At 35.3% G+C, this 25778-nt stretch overlaps 2 protein-coding genes and 1 long non-coding RNA gene across 6 annotated transcripts; 1 reads left to right on the forward strand and 2 right to left on the reverse strand.

Moving 5' to 3' along the window:
- Positions 1-2729: 2729 nt before the first annotated feature.
- LOC125470750 lies at positions 2730-5248 on the reverse strand. 2 transcript variants are annotated; one of them, XR_007253057.1, is made up of 2 exons: positions 3555-5248; positions 2730-3463 (listed from the first exon to the last, which is right to left on the reverse strand). XR_007253057.1 is itself a non-coding variant. In XM_048570253.1 (2 exons), exons 1-2 carry the CDS (start codon positions 3950-3952, stop codon positions 2863-2865), a joined length of 999 nt encoding a protein of 332 aa, XP_048426210.1. In that variant the 5' UTR covers positions 3953-5244; the 3' UTR covers positions 2730-2862. The 2 variants fall into 2 exon arrangements, 1 of the variants encoding a protein (XP_048426210.1); XM_048570253.1 differs by having other exon boundaries at positions 3555-5244.
- Positions 5249-5500: 252 nt separating this feature from the next.
- On the forward strand, positions 5501-11079 carry LOC103954905. Of its 3 annotated transcripts, none has more exons than XR_007253059.1 (3): positions 5501-9543; positions 10258-10863; positions 10940-11079. It is a non-coding gene; the product is annotated as an uncharacterized LOC103954905 (long non-coding RNA). The 3 variants fall into 3 exon arrangements; XR_007253060.1 differs by having other exon boundaries at positions 5501-7814; positions 7888-10863; XR_007253058.1 differs by having other exon boundaries at positions 5501-7246; positions 7888-10863.
- LOC103954907 (linoleate 13S-lipoxygenase 2-1, chloroplastic-like) lies at positions 10540-19241 on the reverse strand. The gene is made up of 9 exons (XM_009366760.3): positions 18811-19241; positions 14441-14709; positions 13800-14037; positions 13103-13423; positions 12880-12965; positions 12562-12672; positions 12161-12462; positions 11666-11932; positions 10540-11508 (listed from the first exon to the last, which is right to left on the reverse strand). Exons 1-9 carry the CDS (start codon positions 19199-19201, stop codon positions 10749-10751), a joined length of 2745 nt encoding a protein of 914 aa, XP_009365035.2. The 5' UTR covers positions 19202-19241; the 3' UTR covers positions 10540-10748.
- Between the last annotated feature and the right edge of the window lie 6537 nt (positions 19242-25778).

Consider the following 25778-nt stretch of genomic DNA (forward strand, 5'->3'; position numbering starts at 1 on the left):
CATACAATGGCCACATATATATACATATAGATATATACACACACACATATTCGATCATGTTGACCAAATTAGAATCGATTACTAATGTGGTGAACTAGATTCATTCATTTTATGCAATAATTTCTTATTCAAATGATATAAAGAAATTAATGAATAACTATTAGATCGAAGTTCAAATTTTGTAGTTTTTTTTTCCCGTTAAGATAATGTTGTATTGTTAGACTTATGTTGTTCGACAGATGCATATTTTGCAGATAATGAATTTGGAGAACATAAAAAATCTACCATACCGCAGTTTACATAGATGCTTTCGTTTGGATGGATAGTCACGATTTATGAATCAATTGGTATATGACGATTATGCCACATCAACTTCCCAAAGCTCCAACTTCCATTCGTAGCTTTGTAGAATTCATATAGCAATCAACGATTCAAATATATTTACATACGAATGAAAATAGGGAATTTTAACGAAAAGTTCTTGATACTGTTCATTTTAATGAAAAATCATATTTTTACATTAAAAAGTTAATTCTGGTACTATTTACTTTACCTTTTATTTTGTCCTTATCATTAAAACTCAAAGTTTTCAATTATTTTTCGTTAGTTTTTCTATGAAAATAACTGAAATGAAATTTAATGTGAACTGGGCAAAAAGACGACTTTACAATTGGTTACAAAGCTGGGCAAAAAGGCCACTTTGCAATTGGTCACCAACGAGGGTGCAGCCACTTGCAACTGGTTACAGAGCTTCCAGTCAGTTTAATTCTTATACTTTTGATTGAAAATATTTATGGTTTTTTTTTTATCATTTTTGTTATCTCTGCCGCTGTTCTGGATATTTTTTTCTCCGTTTTTATCCGATGTATATGTGTAGGCACTCAAATTAGAGTTTACTGTTTTTATTTTGAAGAAGGAAAACAATGGAAAGATAGGACTCCTATAAGATTTCGGTTTTTTGTGGGTTTTCAAGTTTTTCCTTGGCTTCAATTTTTGTTTTTGAATCTGTCTGTAATGTTTGCATTGACCATTTCATTGTTTTCGGCTAGTAGAAATTGCAGTTGTCAAATCTGGATATTGCCACCGATGCATTGCCCTATCCTTTTCATTCTTTTTAAATTTTAAAATTAAATATAAATAGTATCTAACGAAAATTGACTGCACGATGTACGATGAACGATGAACGATTACAATCATGAGATTCTCAGGATCCGACGAAGGACCCTTTCCAAATTAATCATTTCTACATCTTGTACAAAACTTAAATGTTTTTTGTTTAAGCTGGCTTATCTTTAAACAACTTTTGATTGTTTCTAGAGAGTTTTAACAAAACACTCTCGGTATTATTCACTTTTAACAAAAAAAATATTTTTATTCTAAAAAATCATTCCTGGTATTATTCATCTACAACACATTTTTATCATTTTAATTAAAATTTAAAATTTTCAAATCATTTTCAGTAATTTTCGTTTACTTCTTTGCTCACCAAAAGTCAATTATAAAAAAATGCATGTGGTAGCAATGATAAATTGACAAGGCATCCGGATTGAATTTTGAAGGTGTAATGTGTACATCAAATCATATATAGTAATTTGGGTCATTTAGCTCTGATTTTCTTGATAAGGCACATAAAGAAAGAAATGCCTGCTGTGCATGACAATCAAAGTTCCATCACGACAACCGATCGCCCCACCACCATCGACATGATGCGGAGCGTCCCACGACTCATGAGTTGGATTCAATTATTATGACAAGAATCGCTCTGTATCCCACCGATGAGACGACACGCAATTATTTGATGAATTGTTACATTCAATAACACTGGAATAATTAAACAAAATATGTATAATTATGTCTACTTGAGATAATAATAATAACGGTAAATTACACAAAACTACTTTAATTATGAGTTGAACGACACTATCATACTTCATATTTTAAAAGTAACAATGTTGTACCTCATCTTACGAATTTGTGTCAATGTCAGACCTTCGTCAAATTTTCTGTTAATTTCTCTGTCAAAGCTAACGTGGCCAGAGACGAGACTCACTCACTAATCCAACTAGATTAAAAAATAATAAAATATATTTTTAATAATTAAATATTCAAAAAATTAAAAAAATTTAAAATTTAAAAGCTAAACAAATAAAAAAATGCCTAGGGATGCGGGCCTTCCTTTCTCACATCTGCGCCAACCCTTCTCTCTCTCTTCTCTTTATCTTCTCCCACATCTCTCACCCACTCTAACTCCCTCTTCTCTCTACAACCATCGGCGTCGAGGCCAACATTCACCAACTCGCCATCTTTCTCCTTCCCACAGGGTCCCAGGTGTAATCGTGCACGAGCTGGCGCAAGGAGGCGGTGAGGTTAGAAGCCCAGGGTGGCGACAACGAGTTGCATCGAAATGTGGGGAGGGAATTGAGGATTTGGGTGTGTAGGAGGGTGATGGATGTGTAGGAAGGGAAGGGGATCTAGGTGTGGATTTGGGTTTTTTTTTTTTTTTTGTGTGGGATCTGGGTGTGGGCTTGGTTTTTTTGGTTTCTTCAGTGGGGTGGTGAAGGAAGGCTAGGATGCATGGACACGGACACGGATACGGCGATACGACACGATACGACACGGGGACACGTCAAATTTCTAAAAATGAAGACACGATACGTCAAGGATACGGCAATTAAAAATATATATAAATAAATAAATATATCTAAAATATTATAAAATAAACATTCAAATTTATTACTCAAGTTTAAATTTATTTCAATAAACTCCTAACAGTTAGAAAGATAGTCCATCCAACAAGCAATTAGTCTTCAAACTTGAAAAATTAAAATGAAAATCCAAACGAAAATTAAAAAAAGCAAAGTCTCATTCAACTTCCACATTCATGATGTCTCCTCCAGTAACTAAAGTAGTCTCCAATGACGGTTCATCAAGTGAAAGGTTAGCTATTTCAAGCATCCCGACACTTTCTTCACCCAAGTTTTCAAAGCCATCTCCTCCAACATCCCACAATTGGGTAATACCTTCCTTGTAGGTTGAGCTATTCCTTGATAAAAGACGAAGATTATTATGCACAAATACCAAATCCTCAGCTCTTTGTGGTGTAATCTTGTTCCTTCTTAAAGAGTGAATAAAACTATAAGTGCTCCAATTTCTTTCACAACAAGAGGAGGAACAAGGTTGTCCAAGTAGCTTCAACGCTATGGATTGGAGACTAGGTGTAGAAGCTCCATGGACAATCCACCACATCACTGGTTCCAAATGAAATCTATCATTCATAGAATCAATAGCTCCAAAGTCATTCAAGCACATAGAGAAAGAGGCATACTCCACATTGATATTTCTTCTAATTTCCTCATTGGAAAAGTATCTCTCAAAGCACTTTTTCCTTTCAATTGTAAGTTCAACATCTCGGTGTGGAGCAAGACGACTAGGGTCTTCTTGGAGCCATTCTGAACTATAATACCTAAAATAAAAGAAATAACAATTTAAAAATGTACTCATAAAGCTAAAAATTAATCTAGAAGAATTTATAAGTAAGTTAGCAAAATCATTACCTTGGATTTAATGAATGTGCCAAACAATGAAGTGGTGTGCTACTTTTAGTCCATCGCTCCAATAAAATGCGATACACCGCATCAAAAAAGCTGCTTTTTTCATGTAATGCCTTGCGCTCATTCCTGTATATAGCAGCTTTCACCTTTTCAATCATAGCATCCCACCACTCATACACCAAGTGAAGACAAGGTTTATCTGTGTCAGCCATTCTAATAACCTCATATATTGGAGCTGTAAAGAAAAGAATATAATCAATCTTCTCCCAAAAATCTTCATCCAATATCTTTTGCTTCACCATCATTGCTTTAACCAAATCATCTTCTTTGTACAAAGCCCAATTCAGGCTAATCACCATTTGTTGTAAACCTTCCTTTATTTCCTTCAATCTTCTAAGCATCACAAGTGTGGAAGCAAATCTGAAAAATTTAAAAATTAGGACAACTTATAATTAAATAAGGAAAGAAAAAAAAAAAAGTGGAGAAAACAAACCTTGTTTCGGCAATGGAAAGTAACTTTAGTTTGCAATGTTCATTAAACATTGACAATCTCATGCTATGGTTCATAATAAAATTTTTTATGGACCAAGCATCACTAGCAATAGTTGAAATCCAATTGCAGTCATCATAGGAAACTTCTGTTTGTTTCGGAGTACATATACTCTTCAAAGCAAGATTAAGAGTGTGAACAACACAGGGTGTCCAAAAGATATGGGGATAGTGGGCCTCAATAAGTAACCCAGCAGCTTTACAAACAGGAGCATTATCGGTGATCACTTGAACAACATTTTCATGACCAATTTCTTTAATAGCTTCTGTAAGAAAGTTGGCAATACAATGCTTGTCTTTGTATTCACCTTCACAATTAATTGCTCTCAAGAACATTGGCCCACTTTCACAAGCTGCCATAATATTAATAAGTGGTCTCCTTTGAGCATCTGTCCACCCATCACTGCAAACACTTACACCTTTAGTGCTCCATGTGCGCTTGATTGGTTGGAGGCACCGCTCAATGTGACTCTTCTCTTGTTGCAGAAGAGTAGTTCTCAGTGCGTTGTAACCTGGTGGGACATACCCTGGAAGTGTAGAAGCACGAACATATGAGTTCCGATAGTGCGGATTTCTTGCAAGGTTAAATGATAAGCCACCTGTATAAAACATCCTTGCAACTTCGGCATCACATTGATCTCGAGCCTCCTTGTTAAAAGCTTTACTGATAGGCCCACTTGTTCCCTTTCTCTTCTTTGGATCAAGATTTGCTTCAGGTAGATCATAACAGAATGAACCAGTATTGGGCAACGAAACATGTTTAGGAGCAGAACTCTTCAACTTGTATTCACACTCTCGAACTAACTTATTCATTTCCGCAAGAGTTTCATAAGTAACCTTGTTGCAAGGCGCGATCCCATTTCCAGACATTTTTAACAAATGAAACTTGACCCTAGAGTAGGATCCTTTATAAGTTTTTTGACAATAATTGCACTCAAATTTAGTATTTCCTCCTCCTCTATTTCCCACTTTTTCGAGCTTTTTGACATACTTCCACAGCGGAGCATTATAATTTTCAACAATCTCATCCAGATTAGCATTATCATTCACATGATTATCAGGGTGATTCATTTTCCTAAATTAACAAACATATAAACAATAAAAGTCAATTCATCGTACAATTGTATAGACAAAGACTAATACATGAAAAATTTATATTAACTTAAGAAATAAAAAATGCATCATGAAAGCATATACATAAAATATTATAATCTAAATATCTAGAACATTGTATTCCCAATTTACATAGCTAAATATCATGAAAGCACAATAATATCTAGAACAATGTATTATAATCTAAATATCATGAAAGACTATTCTAATAAAAAACTGTTGGCATAAGGCTAGAATCCAATAATAATAATATATACAAAAAGCAAAAGGCATCAACACTCATTGAATCAGTCAAAGGCTCAAAACAAAAGCTTTTTAGCTTTGAAATTAAAAACAGTCCTTTCAGCTGCTTTTGCTTTGAAATTAAAAATAGGAAAGCAAGCTTTCCTTTCTGCGCTTTTGCTTCGAAATTAAATACAGGAAAGCAAGCTTTCCTTTCACCTTCAAAAGCCTTTTAGCTTCGAAATTAAAAACAGGAAAGCAAGCTTTCCTTTCAGCTGCAGAGATGGGTTCTGCTTCTGGGAATCAGATTGAGCTTCAAAATTAACATAGTGAAAACGAAGTCAAAAGCTCTTACCAGCAGTTGCAGACGGAGACTATGGAGACGACGAAGCAGTTGGACGGAGACGACGAAGCAGTTGGACGGATACGACGGAGCAGTTGCAGACGACAAGTCTGATTTATGAATTCTGAGGTTTGAGTGAAGAAAAATAGGTAAATCATTATTTTATACCCAAAATCGTTTTGGTTTTAGCCAAACAATCGTTTCAGTTTAGCTAATTGGAATCAATCACGATTCTGTGCGGATTTCTTGATTTATTTATTTTTTTTTTCTTCTGATTATCCTCTGATTTAGTTGGATTATCCTCTGATTTAGCTGAAAACGTATCCGAAAAGTGTGATACGCGTATCTCGACAGTATGATACGCGTATCTCATCAATAAACAACGTATCCATTCATGCCGATACGTATCGGGCTCGTATCCACACGTATCCTATGCGTATCCCGTATCCCTGCGTGTCAGATACGGGATACGGTGGCTGTTACCCGTGTCTATGCATCTTAGAAGGAAGGTTGGGTATGGAGGGACTAAGGGAGGGATGGGTTGAGTTGGGAGGTGGTGATGAGGGAAGGACGAGTGCGAGTGGGGAGAAGGACGGAGAAGGGAGACCGCATCCCAGAGAGAGAAGAGAGAGAGAGGGTGGTGGAGGAAGGTTGGGGGGATGGGGAAGGGTTTGGTGGCTGTCGAAGAGAAAAAGAAAAAGGGTTGGTGCCGGTGGAGGAAAGGGAAGGCCGGATCCCTTAGGCTATTTTTTAATTTTTTTTTTAAAATTTTTAATATTTAATTATTAAAATAAAATATTTTTTTTTAATCCAGTAGGATTAGTGAGTGGGCCCCGTTTCTAGCCACGTCAGCATTTAATAGAGAAATTAATAGAAAAACTGATGAAGTCGGGCCCGGGAAGTGGTCCCGCCCGGGCTGGGATGTGACACATTATCCCACATTACTCACCACGAAAAGCTGCTCACCACCACAAAGCTTCTCACACTTTATAACATTTTGTTCCTCTTACCAAGTGATTGGAAAGATGGGTCTTGAGGCTCAACCTCTAAAATTAAATTCAATAATGAATTATTTTATTAATTTCAGATTTAATTGTTTATTTTTTAAATCAATAGACTCATCATTTGAGATGAAGTCTGAGACGATGAAAGAAAGTATAAAGAGCAACACACCCTTATGAGCACATGCCTCCTAGAAGATGCATCCCAAATTCATACATGTTGCTAACAAGCATATATACATTATATATACATCCATTTGCATTGCATTTAGAACTTAGAAATCATTCTTCCTACAAATTTTACCAAATACTATCTTCTTGAGAGAACTACAAAGATATTCGCCAGTAGTCAAGTTTTCTGGTACTAGAATCTTGACTTCGATCGTCGAATCCTTGTGAATCAGACGTCTATCGAATTACAAGCACAGAGTAGGGACGAAATTCTGTTTAAAGGACATTGATGAAACGTAAGCCTCGATCATTATTTTATTTGTTTAATAATAGTTTCTTTTATTCATAGTCGGCCAAATACTTAGCTTCAATTTATTATTTATTAGCATATTCGTATGTATGTATGTAAGCATGTATGTATATTAGCACATTCGTATGTATGTATGTATGTATGCATGTATGTGTGTGTGTGTGTGTGTATTTGTATGTATGTACATTTGTCATTAATTGTTGATTATTATCCAAGGACTTATTTAAGGCTCTACGAAGATTCGAAGTCGACATAAATCCTTGTACGGCTTTAAACAAGCCACCATCCATGGTTTCAACGGATTAGTTCGGAAGTTCATTCAATAAAATAACACCATTCAATTAAATATATATCATATTTCAATCAGGTCGACCACTCAAATATAATGCAGTGATGAAAAACTGAGCTCGCTAGGAAGTTCATTCATATAAACAAAAAGGGAACATGATTATTAAAGTATTTTTTGTGAACTTTTGCAGTGCAACTGCTTCTTTTTGCTTACTGCACTTCGATGCATGTGCCTTCTTGATGCCAAAACTCTGATCAGATTTCACGTACGCTGCAAACCATATATGTTCTCATGTTTTTTGTGGTGCGTAATCATCTTACTGAAAATATTTTGCACAGAGATTCCTTAGGACAGCCAGACATCAGGAGGAGTAGAGTTGGAAAAGACGTCACAAAGTATCCCATTCCAGAGTGTATATGCAATGCCACTAATACTCATCCGCACATGTGAGTCAATTTTGAAGATTTCCAGCATGATGTTTACTCTGAAATGGACCCATTTCATCAAAAAATTGGAACATCTCAGCAAATTCCTTGAATTTGAGCCCTCTGAAAAGTGGTTGTTCTCCAGGGCAATGATGGTCCTTTGGATCATCGGGGATTTAAGAGCATCCTCAGCATGTGTTAGAATTCATCTGTCCCATATCAGCTAGAAAGCTTGAGAACAAGCCCTTTAAATAGAATTACCCCACTCTAACTAACACTGAGACCTTGGGCAATAAAACCCCACACCTGACGGATTGAGTAAGTGGCCAAGTGGGGACAGTATTGGTGTTGTTGGAGTGCGCCCATGGCCCGTCTACCTAAAATTTAACATGGTATCAGAGCCAGGGGACGGGTTCGTACTGCAACGTGAACGGGTGGGTCCCCTTTGACCCCACACGAATGGGGGAGCCCCGACTTGACTCCACGTAGGCCAAGAGATGCCACGTGAATTGGTGGGTCCCCATTGGCCCCGCGCGAACGGGTGAGCCTCGGCTTGGCTCCATGTGGTTGCCGATGTGTGAAACTTCACGTGTGACCCATAAAATTGGGTCTCCCGTGCGGGGGGAGTGTTAGAATTCATCTGTTCCACGTCAGCCAGAAGGCTTGATAACAAGCCCTTTAAGTAAAATTACCCCACTCTAACTAACACTAAAGCCTTGTGCAATAAAACCCCACATCTGACGGATTGAGCAGGTGGCCAAGTGGGGACAATATCGGTGTTGTTGGAATGGACCCATGGCCCGTCTACCTGAAATTTAACAGCATGCATCACACTCGGTTTGTGAGTTTGCTGACTTTTTTTCTTCCACACTGCTTCCTTTGTGTACGTTCAAGCGAGGCAAGACAAATGTCTGTTTATAAGACAATATAGTATAAGGTTCTGTGAGGAGAAAAACTCTGAAGCTTCAAGGTCACCTAGATTCACTTTCGGACTTTTATGAGAAACCCAGCAGAAGGCAAAGAAGGTCCCCTAATTCTTTAATTCTTTACAGGAAGAATTCCTCTAGGACAGATTTTCCACATTTTAGTTTGTCTATTTATTGTACCACATCTATATATTATAGAACGTGCGTGTGTATATTTGGAGTAATAATCTATCTATTTCACAAGCTCACGTCAAATATTTTCCAGTTCTGCATACAGAAATTGCACCAGCCTCAGTTTTCATTGAAATTTCACCTTCGTGTAATGATCTCTGTACTTTGAAACAAAGAAACGAGTTATATTCTGGACCTTAACGCTAAATCAAAGACGCAATTTTTCATAACATTTCCTATTAACCTTTGATCACTCCACATTATAACATGGCAGAATTTGCAAATATTTACCTGATATAGGATTGCACTGTCACATGCAGACCTTCACAGATCTCTCTCTCAGGTAAGCTGCTAGCAGATGAAATCAATTATGTGAAAATCCACCTCAGTTCACACCTTATTGTCCTTTCAGGGGCGTTTTGCAGGAGGCAGTGAGAGAATTTCTTATGTAGATCATGGGTGAGAGTTCAAGGTAAGTTGAAGATTTGTTGAGATTCTATTATATAAATTGTTATAGACACACTTTATGTCTCACATCAACACTTATGTTGAACGATAGTATTATTTGTAGTACCCAATAAGACCTAACGGACAAGAAATTCTCTTATAAGCATGGGGAAAGTGATCCTTCACAAGCCTCGATGTTTGAAGCCACTGAATTGCCATATGTAATTGTTTTATTTAAACACTTGGCACCAATGCTAGGTGCAAAAAAGGTAAAGTTAGGGAGACGAAATTTTGAAATCAAATTGTGTAAAACAAATGATGTGATTGTTGATAATTAGATTATTAATTGAATGCCGATTAACGTGCTTAATTCCCATTGGTGACATCATTTAGTTTAAAACTTTGGTCTTCTTAGCATTATCCCATACTGAAATATACACATTTTCTCACCATGTGGATGTAGAAAGGGAATACCATGTAAGTCTGTAAATATGCGTTTGTTTGCTTCAAATCCCAGCCGTGACCTGTAGAATTGTAAGTTAGGAGCTGATTAGTTAGAAATAATATGCCTTGAAATTAATTATGTATTCACTTGGTCTTAGAATGTAAAGCTCTTATTGTAAGGCTATGAATGTCATGTGTTAGAATCCTAGACTATAGAAAGATGCATGGCTAAGATCACTTGATGAACGTGTGAGCTCCTGCTGCATAACTAATTGTTGTAATTGCACAATTTCAGGTGCAAGAGAGATAAATGAAATACTCCTCTGCTACTTGCAGAGGCTGAAGAATTCCAGAAATCTAACTGAAATTTTTTCCAGTTTCGATCATTCATCTTATTTTCTTGTATCTGTCAGTACATAAACATCAAATACACTAACAAGACCAAGGGTGAGTAAAGGCCAAAACCAAGGCTTAGAATATCCAGTATAGCTGTATGATATAATCTTATAGCTTATCTATTAATCTGATATCAATTATCTCTAATATAAGTGAAGCTTCTATGCAAAGACTATTCTGCTGAAAGTCCAATTCTTCTTTCTACCATTCAGTTTTTATTTTGTTCATTGACTGGCATACATCTCTAGTCCCATTAGCAGTTTGCTTGTTCCACTCCGCGGGTTGTCTGATGCTACAATTTCAAGATGCTATCAGACTTTACCCCGCATTATTGATTTATTAAGGGCGAAATAGAATAAATATAGATTTTTTACAACATCATCCTCAAATTTAGATGGAGATGCTATTTGGAACTCCCATTCCTGTGACACCGGGAGTTGAGAAAGGCTTCAAAAGCTCATATGGAACAACACCTGCTCCAACTCTGTTTTTCAAGTTCAAATTGGTATTCCTCTTATCAATGATGCCTTCTAGCCTCTTCAAATTGCCATTGAATCTCTCGTATGCGGCCTTGATGACAGGATTTTCAGCCCAAGATGACTCTAGATTCCCACCAATATACTCCTCATCGGGTGAATGATTCGATAGTACATCTAAGATGGCCATAACTTTTGTTGCTTGAATCTGTGAAGGGAAGCACATCAGCAGAGCCATTTCTGGTTTCTTCATAAAGTTCTGGAAGAACTCCTCAGATGGATCTTCAGTTGGCATGTTCATTCGAGCAATTGTAGGGCGATTAGGGAAATATCCACCATACGTGTACTGGCCAAAGTTCACTGCTGCATGGTGACCTGCTGTTACCCAAATTATGGTTGTCAAAATGTGAATCAGATTTTCTGGCGTTTTCAAAACAGGCCACCATGGCTCATCTTTCTTGTCTGCATGGCCTTTGGTTCTAACTTCTGTCCACCAACCTTGAAGCTCGGTATCAGACTCAATAAGATTTGGGTCTGTGTAGTAGTGGTTCACATAATCACTCACCCACTCCTTAATGGCATCCCACAGGATGAGGCCATCATTTGCAAATGGGTAGTCATCAATTGTTAGCTTCAAGCCATGCTCAGCTGTTGGATCCTCAATTGCCATTCCCCTGAAATCAAATCAAACAATTATGAACAAGCAGTCCAAATTCCACGGGGGGTTTTGAGTGGATTTTTCTTTTTAGGTATTGAAGATCTTATTTGTACAAAGTTTCCTGCATCAGATAGTTTGGATTAGGCTTATACTAGTTTTATAAATTAAAATACCTTCTGATGAGATCTGCTGGCAAAGCTTCCATGTCAAAGCGCCAAAGCTGGTCGTAAGCAGTAGAACTGATCTCCATGGAGTACTTTCCAGGTGAAAATGTGCTCTCAATGATTCCACCTGCATTGATGAGGCTTTCTCGAGCCAGAGCATTGATTTCCATTGTATACCGGAAATGAGGGTGCAAAAGTCTGTAGATGGGATGCATTGCGCTTAATTGTCGATTAGCTGCAATTATGTATGGCTCTGTACTACAATGAGTCCTCAGCCTACGAAAATATAAAGGTACAAACAAGTTATTACCCATGAGTTGGTCTCATATTTCGTGATTGGCACAGCTACAATAACCTAATATGCACACATGAGCAGGGGGCATGATGTGAAGTTCCACATTCGTGGTTTCCGGAGTCACTCAAATTCCATTTACAGGACTAATTTGGTAACTCAATGCCAATATAAAAAGGGATTTGAGCCCACCTTGGGTACGAGTTGCTTACCAGTGCACGACAAGCTGATGATAGCCAGCGTCATGAGCAAGAACGTGGGCTTTAGCAAGCTTCCACAACCAGCAACCGGTGGCATCCCAAGTTGGAGTAAAGACTTGCTTCCATTGTGGCTTGTCATCAACAGGCGGCCGAGTGAGTTCAATTGCAACAGGCCTCAGTGTCCCGCTCTCAGTGAGGAAGAATAGTGTTCGAGAACCATACAGTGTGGTACCTTCAATCTCCCTTACTTTGTTCACATAAGGCATGAGCAGATCATGGTAATCCAAAATAAACATCTTCTTTGTTTCCAAAGCCTACATTTCATGTTCAAGCAATTTTCAACCAGTTAAAGAGATTGGTAATCTAAAACAACTCGGTTGCAAGTTAAAGAGATTGGTGTGTGCTTATTATACCTCATTGACTGTCATACAACCTTTTATCTCCTTCTCAACCAGTTCTGTTGTGATCAATGATTCTGGGGGGCCATAGATCTCGGGGTCAAGTTTACTTTTCAATGGCCATTCCTGCATCCAGAAATTATATAATTCAGTGCCACTGGAGAAAATAAAAGAGGGTTTAACAAACTAAAACAAGATATTCTTCTAACACTTATTACTTGATCACCAAGGAAGATGGAGGCCTGGGGTGAGAAATGAACAGTACAAATTTGAATGTCTTAATTCATGTGAAAGGGTTCTGCTTGTATCGGTAAATTAATGAAGAAAGCATACCGTCACGAGCTCGATACTATATGGATTAAGACCAGCTAGAGTTTGCCTGGAAAATTCTTCATCTCTAAACCAAGCAAATTTATCACCTGCAATAAAAGACAAGTGATATACGAGATGAAGCCAACAATTTGGTGGTCTCTTCTTTTCCTCATAAGAGTATCATTATTTAAAAAGTTTTGCTCAACTACGATCTATACACAGAGAGACAAGGAGGGAGGCATACGGTCTATTATTTCAGGGGTCTCAAAGAGCAAAAGATCATCTCCGCTGTCTGTAATAGTCTTGACTAGCCTGGGGATGATTGTATGGAAAAACCCACCAGTCTTTGGCTTGGGTAACGTGACTCCTTCGTTATACAATGAATCTATGGCTGTGAAGTATGGAAATCCTAGGTCTGGATCAATAAGTGCTGTCTCGAGCGAAGGGAGCAACGCATGTAGCACAGATTTCAATGTCTTTGTCGAAAATGTCAGTTGTTTCACCTCTGAAAACGCTTCATCTCTTGGTACATACACACTGCTACTTCTTTGTTCTGATAAAGGATCTGTAATATAGGTACAAAATGATCACATTGCACTTGTAGTCTCTCAGCCATGCAATTCGAGCAATTATCACAGTAGAAGCAAATGGTTCATAGTTAGAATCATTGTCCTTAACATTAACATAGGTTCCATACCAAAAAGCATACAACACAAATTCATATATGCCCAATTTGGGAGCAAAATTGGATACCCCTCTTTTTCCTATTTCACTCGTGACGTGACTTCATATTCCGAGTGAGAAAGAAAGAAGAGGCAGCATTAGAACCTGGGATAGGCAAGTTTTCTTTACCAATGACCTATTGAGTAGAAAATGACATGGCTTCTACATTTTACAACCAGTTTAGGGATTAGTATGTAATTAGTTGGTTATATAATTACCCTTTTTAGAGCGTGGTCTTCCAGTTCTGCAGCGCCTTGGGTACGGGTGATCTTTGCGGCCTAGGACAGGCCTAGCCAGTTCATCTTCGCTGTCCGGATCGCCAAGGTCATTATAAGTGTCATAATCGTATATCCTATCAGATGTTTTTCTTTGGCCCTCTCCATCTCCTCGCAAATTCTGCAGCTCCGATTCTCTTAGCTTCTTCAACCCACTTGGTGTCTCTGATGGTATGTACGACTGCTTCATTACATGTTAACACAAATTACAATATCAAATGATATTGTATGAAACACTGTCAGATAGAACCAGTCAACACATATGGTAACTTAAGGAAAGAAGGTAAGAAAGCGAGCACTTTTTTCCTTGTTGAACAAAGCGACATTGATTAAAAAAAAACTTCAACAATACATCAACGACATATGCAAGACATGAATCTTAATAGGACTGCAAAATAGCAACAGTCAAGCCGGAAAGGCTAAAATAAAGCTTAGGATGAGGAGTGCCAATATATATCAGTACTATTCCAATTTGGAGTCCATTTAGTTAGCAAATTGAACTATCAGTAAGAAGCTGAGTACATATGTTTGTATAACAATAATGAAAAAGCAAGGAAAATGTGTAAGGATCTAAAATAAAGGACCTTGTTACTGAAAAAAATTCTCTTCACTGGGTTGTCAAATTTGGAATGAACCCAGGAATTACAGGGAACATTAACAGTGCCATTCGGGAAGCCGTCGAGGTCGATGCTCTTGATGAACATCTCCTTGTGGTGTTCATTCTCTACCTGAACAGCCCCAACCTCTCCAAACTCTGCTGGGATGGTGAAAGTAGTCTCATACAGCACCTCGTCATCCTTTTGGCTCGCTTTCTGCGCGTACCCCTTCACTGTTTCCTTCTCCAACCCCGTCTCTACAACAAAACCCCAATCAGAAATATGTAGTGAGTAAATTAATCTGTTAAGACAAACAGTTAAACAAACTTAATCAGTATTTCTAAAATTTAAAGTGCTATTTGTTCATCCAATTGTAATACCACACATGCTATCATGCTATGCATGTGAGCAAAGAAAACGTTATTGCAGAATGAGAATGAAGGGTGTGGGAGCCAGAAAATTGAGTTGTTACAGAACTTGAGGACCTTTTGTGAAAACACAGCAAATCTCAAGAACTGGTCATTCAATTATTATCCCAGGGTAGATTTGTTATTTACAGAATTTTTTTTAAGAGTTGCTAGACCCAATTCCTTTGCCTTATTCTTCCACCCACCCTATATCACCGCCCACCATAAAAAATGCAAAAAACCAAATCCTCTAGTTCTCACCCACTCTTATTCCTAAAATATCTCTATTTTAAAATTAGCTAAACTGTCAATTTAGTCATTGATTATCATCCGAGTGAAAATTAGATCCTAAACTATTTTTTTAGAAAAATCAGTCATTGAATTATAAAAATATGTCAATTACATCCCTAATATTATACTCGAAGCTGCTATATTCAATTTTTTGTCAATTTAAGTCACATTACTTGCATATGATACACATTGGAGGATAAATTGGTAATTTTACATAAAGAAATAGGGTATGAAGTTAACTTTGGAGTGTAAATTAAACGTTAAATTCACAACCTATATGAAATGTTAAGGCCTCATCGGCAAGAAAAGAAATGGTATTACACTCTAAAGTGTGTTCAGTGATTTAAGTTGACGAAAAATTGAATAAAATAGCTTTGTATATAATAATATAGATGAAATTAGCAATTTTGGTGAATTTAAGGGCTTATTTTATTAAAAAATTAATTCAGAAACCCTAAACCCTAATAATTCAAGGACTAAATTTACACTTCATCCTTTAAAATTTAAACAAAAACTGAAGATGGAGAAAAAAGCCAAAAACTCATTAGCCAGCATTAACCAAAATCACCACCGCATCCGCCGGCAACAACTCTTGTTCGCCTCGCCGCAGGTCAAATTTTTCTCCCTTTCTCTTCTTCTCTCTTCCTTTCTCTCAGTACCAGATCCAAATATAAAGACTATCAATATGAATAACTATGAGATTTCAAACTTTTGGATATTCTTGTCAAGAATTGAAGCCCCTCACCATATCTGTTGCATATTTTTCCCAGCTATTAGTCATAGAGACAGAGTTGACTTGGAAACAAAGGAAGAGAGGACAGGGGCTGAAAGAGAGAGAAACAGGGAAGAAAGAGACTAGAGATTCTGGGCTCTTCATTTTTTTTCTTTTTCATTTTCTTCTTATAGCTTTTTATTAGGGCTTAAATATGTAATTAAAATTTCCATAAAAAAATGGGTGAGAAAACAGGACATGTGGGTCATTGTAACTTAACTTTTTATTTTTTTTATTTTTTTTTTTAAACTGAACAATTTCGGATTAATTAACAATGAGGGTTGATAGATCTATTTCATTGTCTTATTTTTTCACTCGTATTATAATTTCAATCACTTTAAAAGGTTAAAAAATTAAAAATCTATTTTCCCACCCCCTATTATTCCTAAAATAACCTTTAATATATTTTCAAATTTTTATACATTTTTTTTTTTATCTATCTCATCCTTAATTGCAACACCCGACGACAGCCGAACCCCCAGCCCGGCCGCCCACTCACCCCCATCTCGCAGCCCATCCACCACCACTTCTCAATACTCAATACCTTTCTCCCCTACCCACCACCACACTCTTTCCTCTCTCTGCCTCTCTGCCACCCAAACCACTAACTCACCCAAACATGTCCCCCTTTCCACGCCAAAACCGAATCCTTCTCCAATTACATAGCCAACCCATAATCCACACCTGCGTTTTCAATGAATCTCATCCAACCTAAACCCTAGAACCTAACAATTCTTTTGGTCTGTGGGTGTCCAGAAGTTTCTCCATTAAAGTAATTGAGTGGGAAAATAGGACAATAGGGTAGGCTTAGTAGCACTCTTAACAATCCGAAGTGTTTGTTGCATTTCTTAAACTTCAAAGAAGTAAACATGAAAAACACAAGAGAAGGCTATGGTGTAAATGAAATAACCTTAAATTTTAACATTTCGTGAAAAATTATTTGACTGAGGAAGGTAAAACATATAATTTACAATCTCTAGTTGACAAAAAGGATTCCCATAGAGAGAGCCATCTTGCTGCGTTTTATTTTTGGTAATTTTTTTGAGGCCAGTCGATTAATTTGGATTAGTTATAAGGTTTCATCATCCACGGTAATTGTCTCCACTTAATTGAAGTGTTTCTAACATTCGACTTACATTTATGCACGATACCTCTTTGCGTGCAGTCAGAAAAAAAAAAAAGGAAAAGTAAAAAAATAAACTAACAAAAGAGTAGGCCCAAAAGGCTAAAATTAGCATCCCCAATAAAGTAGTTATTTGGGTTTGTATTACTAAAATTTATATAAGTTGATGGAAGCCGTTTTATTTGGGTTTGTTTTACTAAAATTTCTCTAACAAAAACCTAATGACTAGGCTCCAACTAACCAATATCCATAATTAAGTTTGACTTGGCAAATTTGTATTTTTGGATGTCTAAATTACCCCTAGTAACACTGACTTTGGGTCTCTCACTTATTATCTACATTTATTTTACATTATCTCATTCAATTAAATGTCTTCAAATACCTAAAGTGGATTTGGAAAAAAATTTAAATGTCATAATTCCTATGCATTTAATAACAAAAATTACATCATATCAATTTTTTGTTCCTCATATAGTTGTTTTCACATGATGCTAACATGTAAATTAGTATGGAGTAGGATTATTTCCCCTCTTATTCCCATCCACTTCCCTCCTCTCCTCTCACATATTGTTTTTTGTTTATTATCTCTATAAAAAAAATTAATATAAGATGTTGATGTGATTTAACCATACCCGTTCAAGTAGGAGGGAAGGGAAGGGAAGGGGAGAGAGTTTATGAAGGGAGAGAATCCTCCTCCAATTAGTATATCCAACAAATATAAAAAAAGTTATTTTATTCAAAATTATCAATATTTTAAATATAATATAGGTAAATTATTTTGCACAACATATATAAGTTCCTAGTAAATTATGTAATAATACATGCAAAATAATTTACCTACAAAATTAAAGAATGTTGATTGATTGCGCTTACTATATAATAATAACAAAATGTGGCTAGTATATATGTAATATCACATGAAAAATAATTTACTTACAAAATAAATAAATGTTTTCAGCCAGATTCAAAAATTAATCAACTACCTATATTTACATAAAAAAATAGATAAATTATTTGCATGAATATATATAATTATAACAAAATAGGCCTAATACACACATGCAAAATAATTTACTCAAACAAATAAAAGAAATGGAACATATGATGGTAAGGCAAGTATAAAGTAGATACTTTTGTAATAATAAGACACTTATTTTTCATAATTATGGTGGATAATTACATTCACTAACATAATTAGGGTGTTGTGGCACAATTGTAAATATTTTGAAAATAATAAGTATTTATTTGTTTATAAGGCAATCTATTTCAAATTTAAATTTTATTTGAATGTTTAAAATAAGATGAGTTTTTGTTAAGAAAATAAGCGTTGCAATGATTTATATCTAAAGAATCCTTAAAAATAGGCCCAAACGAATAATGAACAATTCTAGTCTAGAACAAGCAAAAGACCTCACTTGTATCGAACAAAAGAAAAAAAAAATGTCAACTCTAAAAATATTTGTGGAAATAAAGATAACATGATTTTGGATAATTATTAATTACTACGGTCAAACTGGCTGAGGCTGCAAGATAATCTGTGTGATTGTTCTGTAACCTGTTTAATGGAAAAAGTTATATATTTTGTGGGATTTGATATTCACACATCCTATTTTACTTTTCACACATCCTTCTAATTTTCGATCATCAGATCAAATGAATTGAAGAAAATCAACGGATAAAAATTAACAAGGAGTATGTAAGAAGTAAAATGAAATATGTGGATAGCACACCCCTATTTTGTATGCTTACAGTACTGCTTGCTTACTCGGGTCAAGCTCGGCGCTAACAAGCTCCAAAAGCAAGGTTTCTCCGAGCAAGTCGGTAAAGTCGTCGAGGGGCCGAGTCAAGCCTATGCTAGAGAGGAACCCTCCAGCTGTTACCGTCACCGTCACCACAGCCCTTACCGTAAAGTCATTATTCTCTGTTGAAGTAACTGTGGACACTGATGCAGGTGACGGTCTGAGATCACTAGAAGTGGCACGGATCACCAAGGATGAGGAGTTTTTCTTATTACGATTTTGATGGACATGGTGGCGCGGAAGGATGCTGATCAGGGAGGGGCTACCATGCTTAATCAGATGATTAGGGTTACTAGAAGATTTTGGCAAGAGAGGAAAGGATAGAGCATAGTTGGGTTTCTGCAGCTGAGACGACATTACTTAAGAATTGGATAATATGCTTTTAACGTGCTAGAATAGCTTTGAGAGTTCTGCATTTATAGAGAGATAAATAAGAGAGAGAGAGAGAGAGAGAGAGAGAGAGAGAGAGGTTGATTTCAATTAATCAGTGGCCATTGGCTAGGAGCTACGAGAGATTTTCAGTGTGACCGTCATACAATATGGTATGTTAAGTATTATTGTATAAATGATGGAATATGTGTGTTAAAAAGTTAATAATTTAAAAAGTAAATATTCCACCACTTACATAAAAACACGTGGTGTACCACCCGTGTTCTCGTCACAATTAAAAATTTTTCTTTGCCAACGAGATATTTTTCAAGATAACCGGAACACGGGGTGGTACACCACGTGTCACTATACAAATAGTAAGATATGTGTAACTTAAAATATAAAATTTCCCACCACTTGCATAAAAACACGTGGTGTACCTCCCGTGTTCCTGTCACAATGAAAATTTCTCGTTGCCAACATTATTGTCATATTTAATGCCATATTGGTTCACTCAATTTGTGTTTTTTATGTGTTCGGCTTAAAAATTTATTCGTAAGAGGAGGGATGAAATGTCTCGTATCAGAAATTGGCAACTTCTTATACTGCTGGTTGGTCTTGTAGTGGAACCTCAATTTTTTTTTTTTTTGTAGTATTAGAGCCAGTTTGGCTCATGTGTAAAGCTTAATGACCACACAGGTTCCACGTCATCCAATGTTATTGTCTATGTATTAAGCTTAAAATTTTGCCACGCATATGAAGGCATGTGAAGATGTAAAAGAAACAAGGGGAAACTTGATGTGAATCCAATTTTGTAAGTCACTTTTGAGATGAGTCCAATTATATTCCAAGTCAGTATTTTTTTTTTTTTTGGTTTTCGTACCCAATTTACCCCTAAAATTACATATAAGTAATCAATATTATCCCTTGATTTTAGATAATTGTTAGAATCAAATTACTTCCTATATATCTCCAAGTGAGGATACACTTCTTCATTTCTTCTTCATTTTTGTATTCTTCTTTATCATTGTAGTTTTCTTCTTCTCCTCCTAGGCTTCCACTATATATGAAATTTGCTTCTGTTTGTTCAAAGAATGGGGTTGGTTGGATTTTTTCATCAAATTGCTTGTTGTGTTCAAATTAGTTGATTTCGTGGTCAAATTTGAATCTTCATTTGATTTGCATTTTCACTCAAATTAATTGATTTCATGGCCGATATTAATCTACCTGTATCACAAGATTTCGTTATATGACCTACCTCTATTATAGACAGATTATATTTTTCTATCTTTATTATCTATCTCTATCACAAATTACTTTTGTTTTCCTATATTACATGGTAATTTGTCTTGTTCATGGGTAGGTAATTATGAGTTGTACCACTCAGTTCATTTATCTACCTATTGATTAGATAGATTTTTATTTTTATTTTTTTTTATACCTTGTTTATAGGTATATATACATTTATGTATAGTACCTTTTAGTTAGGTTGTATATTTTTGCAACTTAATCTATGAGAAAAATATTTTATTTCATTGAAAGGTAAAGAATGGAATCGTTTTTTTTTTTATTTTTTTTTTATTTTATATATTTAGTAGATTGTCGATGTTTAAATATTCAAAATTTGAAAACAAAGGGTAAAATTGGTTTAAAAATTAGCTAAGTGGACCTCAATCATAAATTTCAAAAAATTGGACTAAAGTAAATAGTACATCAATTATTCGGACCTATATCTTAATGCCCCAAGAAACAATCACATTGGAAAGTTTACCATACCCTACATCTTCCTATATAAAGAATTGAAGGCTCAATTATGTTACAATAATCAAAATCAAAATATGGAATTGAATTCTGATTTACAGCATTCTCCGGTATTTATCACAATGTGAATTTTTCGGATTCTAACACCAAAATGTGATGGAATTGGATTCCTTATATTTAGGTGATAATTTGAATTCCGGTAGAAAGGAGGAATTAGGAATCCACTTTTTGTACCTATTATGCCGTCACATAATCTTTAAATTTCCAACTTGCCCTCCACGTTAACCCAACAATGCACGTTCTTTTTTCCTTCGTGTCCTTCACACAACAGCCACCACCAACGACCAGCAACCCCCACCGCCGCCGCGCCTCCACTGTACCTGCAATCAACCCCCGTTACCTTTCCCTCACCATCAACCTTCACTTCCCATGAAATTAATTATCAACAACTCATTTTACAAGAAATCCATGCAGAGATCGAGAGAGGACCTTCTATGGCTTCCAATTATAGAAAGAATTTGAGATCGAGAGAGTGTGTTACAGTGGGATGGGTGGGTTATTTTCTTGTTTGGTCTGCCGGGTGGAAAAAATGATTTTGGTTAGGGTTTTTTTCCTTTGTCTTTTAATTAGATTATAAACTAATTTATTTACAATAATGACATTTTAACTCTTCACTTTAACCAAACAAATAAAAATAACTAATTAAAATGTTATTAAATATAAATATAGAGATGAGATAAAAAAAATAAAAAAAAAAAACAAGAACATTTAGTAATTATATTGATTTTTATTTCGATTCAAACGAAGTAGACCTATACGAACTCAGTTTCATTCTAATTGCGATTTCATAATATCTGCGTAAACAATTTCAACAAAAATCCAATTATGATTCCCTCTCATTTCAACCCTGCTTAATTCAATTTCTTTTCAATCTAATTCCAACCATAATCAAGTAATTCCGCCCATGGTGGGAACCTCAAGTGGTTCCAGAGAGGTTGTAACTTTCATCTTTTTCTGACCATATTATATATTTTTGGACCTAGTATAGCATTAACAAGGCAAGCAATTAACACGGGCGGAGAAAATGACCGGTCCTGTCTTGTTAATTTGACCTTCTCTTCGAATGATAGTACGACGTACATCCATGATTTATGAGTTGTTGGGACACTAGTATCTAGTGGTCCGGTAGGTAATTATTTGGCCTTAATTCTCTTTCAAATTCACATGGCATTTCGCTAACAAGACAATTAGTAATTATCCATATGTATATCGTGTTAAGAATTAATTGGTCATGCATCATCTCATCGCCCAAACAAGACTCACTTATCGTGTGAAGAAGAAATATATTATTACCAATAATCTTTATTTGATGATTATTTTTACAAAAAATTATTCGAATCGGTAATCGTTTAATCATTCAAATGTATTAAGTAAATCAACACTACGTAACATATCAATTATGAATCATCCATTTATTTAATATATTTGGATGACTAAACGATTAATGATTCAAACAAAACTATTTGAACGATTCCGATTATGAAATTTCTATGGTAAAGATAAGTTATTTGCAAGTAGAAAATAAGTTCATCTCCGAATCTCGAGTCTCTACATTTATTATCAGTACATTTGCGTGAATTTAGACAAATCTTGATCATTTGATTAATCTAATCCATCCACATCAAATTTATATTCACATCGCCTTCACACCATATCACTCTGTGTCTCTCTACCTTTCTCCTCATCCTTCTCCTTGCCGTCTTCTCCCCTCTTCTGTAAAATCACAGAGAGAATTTCAGATGGATGCTATGTGGTTTCTTGTGATGGATGGGTGAAAGGTTGACTAATCTCAGTTAATCCTACTAATTATGTCTTTCACTGGATTCAATAGAAGAACAAAATGATTAAAAAAATCGAAGGACAAAGGCACCCATTTTCTTACTTATATCAACTTAATTTTGGAATTGAATTCTCAATCCAATTATCCATTATGAAGGGACAAGCAATTGAACTTTTCGTTCAGTTTGCGGAACAGAAGTTGGGAAGATAGCGAGAAAGTAGACTCCCTGATTCAGTTTATTTGATTAATTCAAGTAGTTTTAACGAAAAGTCCGCGATACTGTTTACTTTAATGAAAAACCACATTTTTACACTAAAAAGTCAAACTTGGTACTATTCACTTTATATTTTATTTTGTCCTTATCGTTAAAACTCAAAGTTTTCAAACATTTTTCTTTAGTTTTCCTTTAATTCAATGGCCAAGATTTGCCTAAAGAGTGTATATGTACGAATGATAAATGTAGGAATAATGTTACATTTAATATATTTTTCATATTATATTTGTATCACTGTATCACATCTCTAATATAAGTATGACCCATTAACATATGTGAGATTCATCTCTATTAAAAATATGGTACAAATATAGCATGAAAATATAATAAAAGTACCAAACAAGTTAAGAAATAACACTTTAAATAAAAATTTTGCTAACCGATGATCTAAGACGTTCATCCTCTCTTTTAAACTCACAATGACAAAAATCAGTGTGTGTGTTGCTGTTGGTGATGGGACAATTAGATCAGTAAATCGGATAAGCTAACTAGCCAGGAATGGACCATCACATAATTCGGTCATTCGAAATTTGATTCAATGACTATAAAAATATGCTTATTTTCAAAAATTATAATAACTTTAATCGTTAAATTAAATTTTAAAAGTTCGGATTATGAATAAAGGATTTCCCAAATGATATGGAATGAGTGGTCATGCCTGAAGTAATTAAACTTTGCAATTTTCAAATTCTTTACTCTGTACATGTCCCTTCATACGCACCGTCCTCTTTTTGACTTTTATCGCATTCCTTCCCTCCAATTTAATCATCGGAATAGCTGTCATGATCATGCTCAGATGCTTTTACTCTAGGGTTTTTTGTTGGTGAACTGCTTTTACTCTAGTTTCAACTTCAAGTAAATCACTTTCATCATGCATATGGCTACTGAATTTACTCCTGTTGCATGATTGTTCGGGAGTAAAAAGTTTCACATTAGAGTAAAAAAGAATATTGCATTTGTTTATAACAACGTGTTTTTTAATATTATCAAATTAATTTTATAATGAAACATGCTCAATTTTCTTTAGTGAGACAAAAACTAATTCATCTTCAATATCCATTGATTTTAACCATTATACATAAAGGTATTAACAGCGTTTTCATCGTATAATTACGTACTCTGGTAAAATAGGAAGACAAATTATTAATGAAAGACCTCATAAGATGGCACTTTGTTTTTTTAACAAAACATAATATTGTACTATTCACTAAAAGTGTAAAATCGCTGTGGATGCTAGCTCATTGTTTAGACTAGTGTTTTTCTTCTTTTAAATTCTAACACGTAAAGCCTTTAGGTGCAAGAAAAATATGTCGAGATAAACTTTTCAGCCCTACCATGAATGTCATTGATATTGTCTAATTTAACGACCTATTACTATGTATTGGGTTTTATCCCAAAATGCATTAATGGTATTAAAGTAGGAATATCTCCTATCTAAGTTGTATTATATATATTTTGGCATATACCTGACATGGAACTCTATTCTCCAACAAGTCATGCCTCTTTTTATAATTTTGCACTCAAATATTTTATCTATATACCCTAGGTGTAAGACAAACATGTCAAGTTACTGATCATCAAGCAATTATTTTCCACATACTCATATATTTTATTTGTAAAACCTAGGTGCAAGGACGGAGCTAGTGTAGGCCTAGGGGGCAGATGCCCCCACTCATTTAAAAAAGAGAGTAAACTATCGATTTACCCCATGAACTTTCATCTAGCTTTTGATTTCTCCCATGAACATTTCTATTGGAAAATTAAGGACTCAAACTAATTTTTTAAGCCGATTTGCCCTCTACCGTTAGTTTTTCATACATTTCATCCATATTTCTGTTAAGTGAGACTATGTGCACAACATGTGAGGGTCGTTAAGTCATTTCACTCTTAAAAATGATTAAAAAACTGAAAATGAAAAAAACAAAACTTTCCCTCTATTTTTTTCCTCTAATTCCTATCCTCAATTATTTTTCCCTCTCATTCCTATGCATAAGAAATGACATATGGTGTTACTGTCTTCATAAGTAGCTAAGTTAGTTTTTTCTTGAAGCATGTACTACCATTTTTATTTTATCTAACAAATTAATAATTTGACAAATGCTCATGGTGTTATTGTCTCCAAAGCAGTGCATTAATATAAGATACATGCTCATAATACTCATAAAAAATGCTCAAGATAATTACATACTTTTCATAATGTCATAATAATCCCAATACAATTCCACAAAATGATCCTTAAGAAGTTGGAAAACGTAAGAGATTTTACCATCCATAAGGTATATAACCCATAGAATCTTGATTACAAAATATGGGCATTCCACTTAACCAAACACAAGCAAAATAAGGTTTTAGTTATCAAAACAAGAGCACAAACATTATGTTCGAAACGCACATGACACGTGGAGATCAACTACACTTTCCATGGCCTTCCTTGTTTGGTTGGAATCTTGTACCTAAACCTATTTTCATTTCTGATGGCTGAGTAAGGTTGAGGGTGTTAGGTTTTCCAACGTCCTTAGGATCATTTTGTGGAATTATATTGGGATTATTATGACATTATGGATTGTGTAATTATCTTGAGCATTTTTTTTATGAGTATTATGAACATGTTTCTTATATTAATGCACTGCTTTGGAGACAATAACACTATGAACATTTGTCAAATTATTAATTTGTTAGAGAAAATAAAA

The sequence above is a fragment of a genome, unplaced genomic scaffold, assembly GCF_019419815.1.
Source record: "Pyrus x bretschneideri cultivar Hongxiangsu unplaced genomic scaffold, Pyrus_bretschneideri_v1 Contig52, whole genome shotgun sequence".
NCBI lineage: Eukaryota > Viridiplantae > Streptophyta > Magnoliopsida > Rosales > Rosaceae > Pyrus > Pyrus x bretschneideri.

Bases quoted from the DNA above. Each gene is read 5' to 3' on its own strand.
- LOC125470750 (XM_048570253.1), bottom strand. From the start codon at position 3,952: ATGCTTAGAAGATTGAAGGAAATAAAGGAAGGTTTACAACAAATGGTG. The intron at 3,464-3,554 runs GTAATGATTTTG...CTTTTATTTTAG, and splicing joins GCACATTCATTAAATCCAAG to GTATTATAGTTCAGAATGGC.
- LOC103954907 (XM_009366760.3), bottom strand. From the start codon at position 19,201: ATGTCGTCTCAGCTGCAGAAACCCAACTATGCTCTATCCTTTCCTCTC. The intron at 12,673-12,879 runs GTATGCTTTCTT...TTCTGGATGCAG, and splicing joins ATAGTATCGAGCTCGTGACG to GAATGGCCATTGAAAAGTAA. The intron at 11,509-11,665 runs GTATTTTAATTT...ATTTGATTTCAG, and splicing joins CCAGCAGATCTCATCAGAAG to GGGAATGGCAATTGAGGATC.